General features: G+C 40.1%; 1 protein-coding gene across 1 annotated transcript; it reads right to left on the minus strand.

Moving 5' to 3' along the window:
• Nucleotides 1-4017: 4017 nt before the first annotated feature.
• iqcb1 (IQ motif containing B1) lies at nt 4018-11213 on the minus strand. Its single transcript, XM_036545848.1, has 14 exons — nt 11134-11213; nt 10608-10749; nt 10340-10505; nt 9486-9606; nt 9233-9326; nt 8862-8961; nt 8163-8335; nt 7891-8000; nt 7388-7518; nt 6660-6802; nt 6333-6481; nt 5692-5823; nt 5096-5252; nt 4018-4530 (listed from the first exon to the last, which is right to left on the minus strand). Exons 2-14 carry the CDS (start codon nt 10717-10719, stop codon nt 4310-4312), a joined length of 1809 nt encoding a protein of 602 aa, XP_036401741.1. The 5' UTR covers nt 10720-10749; nt 11134-11213; the 3' UTR covers nt 4018-4309.
• Nucleotides 11214-11499: the final 286 nt, after the last annotated feature.

Below are 11499 nucleotides of genomic sequence, written 5' to 3' on the forward strand. Positions count from 1 at the left end.
GGCATTAATGTTATACACTACAGGTTAATTATAATGAAACCATTTTATTTAATAGTTTCGAATTGCTATAACAGTCGAAAAGACTAATAAAATAACAGGTTATATGAGCACCTACGACACAATTTAGAAAGTTCTGTGTAACTGAATCTATTCGAAATCGTATTTTTCTGTTTGATACGCCAATTAATTATCCACTCCACTATTTCAAGACAAAACATTGATTATGCGAATTACACGGAGACGTAATCACACAAGTAGCCTATATCGAGCAGCATAACGTGGAGACCCAAGAAATCGTTGACTGAAAAGGGGAAATAAATATTTTATCACTGATCCACGCCTTTCACCCTTCTAGTTATTCTCATTATACATTCTTCCTACCGCCAGAAGCGAGAACAGTATACACGGTCCTTCGATAACCATGACTAAAGCCTTGCCACCTATTATTCTAATTAGGCAATTTACGCAAAGGAGTGAACCTGGATCGGGTGGGGAAAGTCAATGTACTGCCAGTACTGCACATTAATAATTGCCTAGTGGGATACTTTATTACAATACTATTAATCCACATGCATACAGCACAGCTTACTTCGACAACTTACTACATATTATATTAGGATTGGAGCAAAAAAAAGTACACTAAGACAATAAAGTCACTGTGGATAAAAAGAGAACGTACCTGCTGATGGATGGCATGTGGACGAGCTAAATACACTGACGTGACAGACTAAACAAAAAACCCTTTACGTTACCTATCATTTATGAGCACACAGCTTCCCTCAAGCACAAAAAACCGAAGCTATGGACACGCTGAGGAAATAGTAGTGTACGTACATATATTATAACTGAACCCCAACATTTCAATATACAGCCCACAGCAAAATACAATACGTTCGCAAAAAAAACGGAGTGAATGAATTAAAAATGCATGGATGATATTTTATGTAGGTAACGTTTGACTAGTAATACACAAAGAGACCGCAAAATACAATACAGAATTGGAGCAAAAAAAACTAAATAGCAATGTTTTTTAACACTCATAACTCCACAGTTGAGACAATTAGGTCGCGTCATCAATTAATTTTTAACCTTGACATAATATCTAACGTTTCACCAACAGTGGTAACTAACTAGAAGGGCACGACTTGGTATTGTTTGCCATTGTTTAAATACAATTATCGTATAAGTGTGCTCAGCGTAACGACGAGCTTATTACTCACGCTGATTCCCGTTACTATTCGTCTTCAAAGTACGGTAGTTACCATCACTCGGGATGGACAAATCTTGGACTGTGCATGGTACTGAATCATCCGGCAGTTTCACTACCTAAGCGCTCTCTTACAAACCAAATGCGCTCTCATCTACTTATCGGCGTTTATGCCTTCTTCGTTAGTTTTTTTCCCCCTCGCCATTGAACGATGAACCTCTTTCTTTTCTTTGTCGCTTGAGGTTCAGCAATCTAGCATTTCGTACGCGGAACCTACACCAAACTATCCCCTGGGTAGCGCTGCGAGACAGCCCCCTTGCACGGCGCGTCTCCTTGGAAACCACACAGGACAAGCGCCTTCTCAGGTGCTGATTGGTCAAACGGAGAAAAGCTGTAAAACCCGTTAAGAATGTTGTCTCCCGTTAGAGAAGAAAGAACTGTGAAAGTATGCAGGATGTATAGATACTTGTGAGATCTCCTGTAACATCACTAGTGATTTCTATTTAAATAATTAATTTATTTCTTTGCTGGCAAACCATCCACACAGCAGCAAAACAATGGAAGTTAATAACACGCTAAGAGGTCTTATGAGGCACTATGCATACTGTAGTTTAATGCGAAATCAATATTTCAGGCTAAAATTTTGCTAAATAACTTATTGCACTCTACTGTAAAAATGTCCATCTTCAATTATGCAGATGTAGTGTTTCACTTAAGCGCATCTGTCAACTCGACTTCTGAAACAGCGTTAATTTATTGAAGTAGAATAATTAGCTATATTGTTCAACAGTTTTAAAAAGGAAATTCCCTGTAAGTACTCGGTTGTATCAGTAAAATACTAGCAAGTGATAATACCCCGGAAAAAAACTACAGCAATAAATGAATTACAGCAGTCATACCGCATTCAAGATCCCTTTAGCGGCCGAAACAGGATACAAGAGGGTATCCTGGTGAACATGACCCGCCGTTAGTGTATTACCTTACCCCACAAGGGGGACTCGCCTTTGTTGTGCTATGACATCGTACTGTGAGCATTGAAATACTGCTTGTTGGTAACAGACAACAGACCTCAAATCTAATCAGTCAGGGGAGCCCCAACCTATTATTGTCTCAATATCACAGTCATTGTTTGTTGCATTGCAAAAAAAAAACAACATCCCTTGGTCCAAACACACTATGATAAGGGTAATCTAACAGTTTGGAGTCATCACGGGAAATATCACAATTTTTTGTTATTTCACCACACACTAAACCTGGGCATAAATTGGACCCACAAAAATATGACATAAACAACACCCATCAACTGGAGGAAAAAAAAACGTCCAACACGCATGGTCACAAGTAGGAACATCTGTTTCTCAACAATGGTATCAGATTCACAATGAAAGCTAATGTAAATGTTGGAACTGGGCCACACTGATAACCTACTCATGAGATAAAAGTTTGGCAGGCTTGACCTGGCCAGAGGCATGGAGGCAGTGACAGAAGGTCAGTTCTTTTTTCCCCTCATCCCCATTAGGTTGGCAGGCGGTCAGGACCTCGCTTGACCTAGATTTCCAACTGGAGGGTCCAGCCATGTCTCAGGTTACTAGCTGCCTCTCCTGCAGCACGACACAAAAATTCAGAGGAACTAGTGTGGCTCACCTTTAAAGTAACGAAAATGTATTCACGGCATGTGCTGTTTACGTAATCTTTTATAATCTCCAAACATCCTCGCAACCTTTCAGCACTGAGGGCTCCGTATGCACGAGAGTGCATGCACAGAACAACAGACGGAGGCGGATTAGGATTCATCAACAGTGTAAGAAAGCAAGAGCTTAATGTCATGCCCCCCATTCCAAATACACACACACACGTGCGCTTACACACACACATACATAGACACCCCAAACGCTTCCAGGGCAACTGAGGTCCAGTCAATTAAGTACTCCAGCCTACGGCTGGTTTTAATTGAATACTTTGATCCACCAGCAAATCACATTATAAACCTGGTACAATTAGTTTCATTCGCTAATATGGAAACCCCATTATCGGTGGGTGAGTAACTCCGTGCAAGTGCCAAATCTGGATTTAATAAAGCCCAAAGTTATCTCCTTGAAACATTTTGTAATGAGCCAAGTTCCACAGAGGGTTCACTGTATTATGTGGTTGCACGTTAAAAAACAACGACAATTACTGTAATTCATGTCACCTCTTCATGAAATGCAATTAAGAGAAATGCCAACATACATTCAAGGACATTTCATTTTAAGCTCAGACTGTTGTTGAGGTATATCAAAACTGTTTTGTTGAAAATTATGCCTCAAACTCAAACTCCCCAATGCATGTTACACATTTCAGTTAGCTGCACCCTGAATGGATCGACACATTCCAAAAGAATCCAGAGCTAACCTTGAGAAGAGAGAGAAGTGGTGGCCGGCAGCCCCTTTTCTGGGCGTAATGAAACGATACAGTCAGCTACAAGGTAACTCAATTTGCCAGTGAAATGTTTATCCAGCAGAAAGCAGCAGAGCAGTCTACAGAAGCTGCAGGGTAGATTAGTCTCCAAGACATGAAAGACCTTTTATTGATTCTAGGTCCTCACTGCCTCATGCATATCACTGTATCTATGACTACTGAGGAAAAAAGTGGTGTATAAAACATACAATGGAAGGACAAAGAATGGATAAAATAAATTAGTTACCACAGGTGCAAAATTCTTCACAGAAAGGGACACTGAACAACAAAGAAAGATGTATTCTATACAATATTTAACAATATAAAAATATACAATTCAGCTGAGAAATAGAGCAGAGATACATGACTCCTTAAATATTTACAGAACACAACTTGTACACAAACGGCTAAAAAAAAAAGATTTTTGTAGGTGTCTGGTTTCTATTATGCGGGTCCACATGGATCTGACAGTGATGTCATTCCATGGGAATGACTCTCGTTAGTCCTAATTGTACATATTGGTGTTAAAACAGTGGAATTATTACCAATATTCAACAAAACACACTCCAAACTCCACCTGTTTGAACTACAATAAATTCCTGTAAGCAAAGGTGAGCAAAAGAAAAAAAACAAAACAAAAAGGTCATACTGTATGTGACAGAATTATCAACTTCCACCCAAATATAACGTCTCAAGCTCCAAGTCTAGGCTGTCTTTGGGTATGGATTCCGGATCCAAGAACTCATCTCCCAGCTTCTTCCACCAGGGATACCGAGCGGCCTGAAGCAGGGTGTTGTGGGATTGCCTGGCCCGTGCGGCCACGGGGGCCGACCTGCTCAGGAACACACTGGACTCTGTCTCTGTGGCGCCACTCAGGGAAGGAGCATCTAAAATACAGTGGAACGGAAAAATGTAATCAGCCGTCTTTCCCTCAGAGGGGCGAGGAGCGATAATCGGAAGCTTTTTCCCCATTAGGTACGCCTGTTGAGCACTGTCACAAGTCCGTGTTTAATTTGTTCGGGTGTAAAAACAGCCAACGCTTGGGAGAGGCAGTACAAAGGCAATACATTAACAATGAATGAACAAAGTGCAATCTTTACCCTGAATCTGAGATTAGTTGTCATTTATTTGAAGTGCTAATTTTGCTTGGCAGACATTCTTTTCTGGACATTCAGAATTCAATTTAACGTTCACTGTAGTTAATGTAACATTATAAATACTGTGTAATGCATATTATCCACATATTAAAGAGTGTAAAAAGGTCTGCTCTGCCCATTGGGCCATTGTGTCAGATGGCTTTTCTTACGGCCAGGCAACATTCAACTAAAATTGCCTACACTGAAGCAAGTTCCACCCCAAGCTCCAAGAACGTTAAGCAAGCTTGCAGCCCTCTGGACTGCAATCAGTTGCCAATTTAATGCTAAAATGTGCATGACAGGCTTGGGTCCTTACTCATCAGTAGCTCCACATCAGTGTTGATCTGAGCCAGGAGGGCCTGCCTGTGCTGCTCCGCCCTCCTGTCTGCATCTCTGCTCATCAGGTGCTGTCGCAGCATCTCTTGGGTCCTCAGATGGAGCTCCCTGCAGGTCTCCAGTGACACTGAGGGGCGCTGGTAAATACATGGGGAAGGACCAGTTAGACAGGTTTTTCCTTCATGCACTGACCCTGGGTCAGTTGGACCTCATTTGATATAATGCTGGTGATCAGGAGTAGGGATAGATAAATTGATCCTGGGGGCAAGAAGTACCAGAACCAATGATCTGTCACTGAACGTAAGGCCCCCTTCATTACTGTTTCCCACTATTAACAAAGTAGTTTAAATGAACATGACTCATTTATCAGTACATGCTGTAAATTGCAACCAAACCTTTTCTTCAGGGTAACTGAGTATTAGATACACGGATCAGTGAATCTAGGACTAATGTCGGCCCTGGCTGTGTGTAGCTACACATTCTACATAATACACAAAATACTAACACGCAAGCAATAGTTACAGCATATATTCATATATATGCATTCACAAAGTGCTGGCTGCGTTATTAACTCACAGAATGGAGTGCAATATAATCATCCACTTGCTTCTTGAGTTCTGTTCTCCTGGCATCTGTCAGGCCTTTGGGTCCTTTCCAAGGAGACAGCGTTTGTCTCGCAGCCCTCCGACGTTTCAAAAACCGCAGAGCCTGGGAAATATCATAATTAACACAAGCAATTTACTGCAGTTTTAATGCACATTAGGCGATTCATTTTAAAATGCTCAGAACCGATTCACATACAAAAAATAATCACAGACAAAATAAAAGATATATCCTATGTTTAGGATTTTAAAAAATCAAGTTCTATTGGTCTAATTTACACAATATCTGAGAGTTATAATACTAAGAGTTAACCAGAATAATAAACTTGTGGGGCCTGCAGCATGCTTGGCTGGTTAGACATACCCTGCCTCACAACTGCACTCCTGATGTGTACTTAGAATGTCCAATAAAAGACTTCCCATGGCTTTCTAATAATTTTTTATTACTCCCAGGAACTTATAAAAACATTTCAAGCTTCTGCTAATAAAAAACGTGTAAATAAGGTGAAGTGGCAATACTATTTCATCCTTGGTACTCTTTTTATGTGCTTGGACATTTGAGTAGCTGTGCGCTTCCACAGGTCCGACACCTCACGGATGTAATGAGAGACCTACCGCTCTTTGTATGGTCACTGCTGCTTTGAACTGCCTGAGTTCCTGTTTCTGCTGCAGGAAGTTCCGCCTCTCTCTGTGGCCTCTCCAGACCTTCTGGATCACCACTGCGGCCTTCAGCTCCAGGTCACTCAGGTACCTGTCCACTTGATCTGCGAGAAACACACTCTGCTCTCAGGATGCACTTGCAGGTGCTGAGAGAAGTCTAAGCGCACCCCACACCACTGACTGTGGGTCGAGCTATCCTTTAGTGATACAGATAGACAGCAATTCAGGGTTTGGTCAAATACAGAGATAGAGGCTGCAGCTCGGTAGGTGAGGGAGACTCACCAGCAGGCACGATCTCCAGCAGCTGGAGCTGGCGCTGCCGAAACTCGCGGAGCGCCCTCTGCCTGCGCAGCAGCACCTGGTGCCTCAGCTCCTCCTCTGCCCTCCTCCTCTGGGACTGCTCCTCCTGCTGCCGCCTCCGCTCCCTCACACACACACATACACGCGCACAATTACACACATGGTCAGGCAGACTACATACATCAGACCATGTGGCTGAAAACTGGAAATGTTTGACTAAAGTGGAAGGACAGCTGGTAACCCCTGTGACAACTTTTAGAAAGGCATTATCAAACCTCTATGTGTTGTGCATGCTTAGAGGGTTATTTTGGGGAAAAAAATCTGTAACTATGTCATTTCCATCAATGACTCAACAGTTTTTAGTTCCATAGTTACAGTTGTGTTACAGTAGTTACAATATGCTATTTTTACACTACAAGACATAGCCATACATTACAATAATCCTATCACCATCCACTGACCGACATCTCAGTCTCCACTTCTAAAAAGCGTGTCTTAATACATGAATGCAGCACTCTCCATAACTTACCAATTTTACTGCCCACTAGTGGTTAGTACTGATAATGCATCAAATATCAATTAAAAAAGGTTGTTTTTGTGCACCAAATCACACTGCGAGTACCTTTTATGAAGAACACATACATGACACAGAAAATTGGATGTAATGTAGAATCATCTTCTGTGCTAGAGAAGACAAGTTCCCAATTTACCTGAAGCTTCTCTGAAGCGTGCTGACAGCTTTCGAGAGTTTCTTTAATCTTCTCCTGGTCTGGAAGGATCTCCAAGCTGCTTGGATCACACATGCAGCCTTGACTCTCTCCTCTGATGAGTGCTTATAGAGCTACAGAGCAGAGAAGGGAAGACATTCAATTCCAAGTAGGTGGGAAGTTTATTTCTATAAATATCATATAAAAAATTCACATCACATTATACCACGTACAAATGCTCTTCTCACACCAGATCATGTAATTGGATGAATACCTATAGTAGGTAAATATGGAATCATTATATTTTTGAGACACAATTCAAAATTAAGATACAAAAAATAAATCATTAATAACTACGGCACAGAATATGACTTTCCAAATACAATTCATGCACCACCAAGAGTCTAAAAATCCACATGTGCACAAGACTTAAGTTGGTTACTACTATGGTAGTCCAGGATGGTGACTCAAAATACTGAACAAGAGGCATAATTCACAGAACTAACCTGAGTTTGTTTCCGCTTGGTAACCCCTGGGTACAACACATCAAGGAGCTGCTTCACCTCTGAATCAAACCCTTTCCCAATCCAGTCATTCTTCAACAGGGCATCCAGACCTGATGCAAAAGGTAAACACCTTAGGCAAAGCCAACAAGAGCCACTTTGCTGTATATGTGACCTGTTCATCACTATTCAAAACCTACTACAATTCAAAACAACAAACAACACTTGCAAATCATAAATTTTAGAAACTTTAGATGGGTGTTGTGTTAACAGACCTTCGTATTGGTTTGGGATGACCTCTGCAATGGACCTGTTTTTGCTTGCGATTAAGAGGAGCGTCTTTGTTGCTGCGCTGCCAGTGGCTGGGTTTGAGCTGCAGCCCAGTTTGTACACAATGTCATCCAAAATGCCACTCAGAGCTCCATGTCTGATGTCCATTAAAAAGTCACTAAGAGGACAGAGCAAAATAATACTGTCATTTAGCATGATATTTTACCTTAGTTGTTCTGTATAAAGGCACAGCTGGTGTGCATGCAATAATCTGAATGGGTGACAGGTATAATGGAAACTGAAGTCCAAAGAAAAAAGATCCATTTAAACTAGCTCTACACTTCACCAATAATAAGAACCTCACTTTGATATTGAAGACCTTTTTGTCTACAGAACTCTCCTTGCATTGCTTTTTGCTGTGACTTAATTACATCTGTCATGTCATGCTTTGTGGTGTGTACATTTATGTAATTCATCAAGATTTTTTCAATAAAAATGCAATAAACAATAGATAATTTTATTAGCCTTAAAATGAATACAAGGATAAATTGGCAGTTTCCCTGAGAAACTGTTTCCTTTGTCCTAAAAAGGATACTGCACAAGGACCATAGGGAAAATAATGATATAAGCAAACAAGCTAAAGGGTAAACAAACAATTATGAATGATGTTGGCGTAAGATATGGCAGTAATATTAGAACCATACCTGTTTGTCTGAATAAGATTTTGCAACAGAAGTAATGATATCACCCCAATATCCTCAGACTCTAAAAGCTGAATCTCTTCAAAATGTTTTGAATGAAGAACTGGGAAGATGAAGAAAAGAATTTTAGAAGGAAATGTTACATCCCTAATCTAAGCAATCACTCTGTCCTCCTTTCAAACGATCAGAAATCGATGTTGAAATAGGAGAGGAGGGACAGTTTGGATTATAACTCTGAAGTAATAAGGATGAGACTGAATTATTGAACTTCAGGATTACTAATCAATTAATTTTACTGTGGACAGCTGTTGAAAAGCTGCCTACGATTTTCCTCATGAAACATATATTGGACAGCACATACGACTTGTTTTTACCTTGCAGAATTAATTGATTGTGTCCCTTCAAAAGCCAACAAATGACATCCATTACTTTCTGGAACTGACGAATAGTCCCAGCTTGTCTTTTTTCCTTGAGAAAAAAAAAAAACAAGAGTAAAGTTGTTTTTCATTTTGAAAATTTTGTGATTTAAATTATGTATAATTTAAATAATATATGATTGTCACTCTATGTATAATGCAATAATGTTAACTCAGACAAAACTAAGTGAAATCAATCCTCATTACAAACCTTAAGAGCTCTGTCTGCTAGGCGCTTTGCCAGAGAGATCAAGTTGTCAGCGGCTGAAGGAAGGACCTTGGTCTGAAATATCTCTTTGTTCCTTACAGGTTGGAAACCCACACAGCATGAACTGTAATAATCCCACAGAGACACCTCCTCAGCATAAACAGATCTCTTTGCTGATAATCATACAACAAGGCTGTTTCCTTCTTGTATTTTTTGGCTCCTAGATTTATGCAAGCTTACTGCCATTACTGTACTGGACATCATAGACACTATTCAGTCCTACTATTCAGAAGTATTTATGTATTTTCAGATGTTTCTTCCAAGATACAGAAGCCTGGAAAGCCTGACTATGGCAGAAAAGGATTCTGAATATTGGAAAATGTGAAAAGATACATACATTTTAATCAAACCTTCATTTTTTTCTCCCTGCCAAGGTCTGGACATTTTTGTTTTTCATTCAAAACATGTGTCATGTCATGTTTTCAGACTTTCAGTGCAAACCATGTCTGAGTAAATGAGGAGGATCTGGTGCTTGTTTTCCCAAAAAAATCCCTGAAATATGTATCATTTTCAAGAAAGATGTCACTGTTGTTCCACTGTCATTGGCTAAAATAAAACCTACCCTGCTGAAAATTTCTTTGTCCAAAAGTAAGTCCAAAATACTACAGTACTGTTGCACTGTAATTCTCCAAGTCTCTAGGGTCCAAAACTGATATTTCATTGTTCAGCCTTTGCTCTGAAAAAGGGTCTAGACTTGAAGAGTCAGCAATTTAGAGGAATAAATACAAATATGCAGAATAACAAAGAGCAGGAATGTGTGTCGTGTTCACATTCACCATAACGTGTGGTATTGTTACCTTACAATTTCTGCCATTTGCACCGCAGTTGAATAGCCTCCCTGAATGTTGTCATAGTCGTAGTTCAGTGCTGCTGAGCAATACTCAAGTATGCCATGAGTATGCATATCTTGTTTAAGCTTTTCCAAAACTCTGTCGTCTTCTACGGATTTTCTGCCTAGAACATCTTAAATCCGAAAAGAGAGACCGACAAATAATTAGATACAATTAAAGCCAAGTAACTGTAGCTGGTTAAAATGAACCCACGTTTGTTACAATTATAGGCTACCTTTTAACTTCAGAAGAACATCATTAACGGTTTGTTCCGACTTGCTTCCAATAACAGCGATCACAGGCTGAAGCTCTGGATCAACGTCTTTGTGCCTTGCTCGACTCATCATGGGACTAGCGACCGAGTGAAGTCACGGTAGCTACCAGAGATATGGAGGAAAACAGTATAATCAAACTGCTTGCCAACAAGAAATTCGTTTATAATCATAGCTCACGTTAGCTAGACTGGGTATTAATGAATATACGCATGCTCGTATGTTAACGACAACGTTAGGTTATTGCCAGTTATCTAAGACTTCAAATCTGTTATAGTAAGATAATGTTAGCTTGCAGACGTTAGCTAGCTGTCTTCGCAAAATATTCGTAACCTATACGACATAAGCAGAAGCTAGTTATGAAGTGTAGCTACATGTTAGCTACAAAATACGATAGTTAACGTTAGCTAAATGTCTTACAAGAGCTCAGTTAGGTAAAAAGCCAGACCTCAGTTCAGTTGGTCATAACTTAATATTTATGTTACTCACCATGCAAACCAAACAAACTTCTTGCTAGCTAGTTACTCTTCATAGGCTATCAGGCAGGGACGCTGCTACGGAAAACGCGGCACAGCATGACAGTTTGTGTATTTTCTCCAATAGCGGAGGGTGCGTTAGCAGTTTCTAAAGCAACGCTATGTCATTAAACTGCGACGGCTGCAAGTACGAAATCGTGGCTTAGACACACAGACTACTTATCTTTCGTAAATAGCATGTGAAAGATATTTCATATTTAACGTGAGAGATAATATTCTCTGCATGTCAATGAATAATGCCCTGGGCTATATTTTTAAATAGATTTTTGTTTTTGTTTTATTTCCTTTTTGCTTTTCCGTGTCTGCTCCATTGCTTAGA

The sequence above is a fragment of the Megalops cyprinoides genome, chromosome 14 (assembly GCF_013368585.1).
Source record: "Megalops cyprinoides isolate fMegCyp1 chromosome 14, fMegCyp1.pri, whole genome shotgun sequence".
Lineage (NCBI taxonomy): Eukaryota > Metazoa > Chordata > Actinopteri > Elopiformes > Megalopidae > Megalops > Megalops cyprinoides.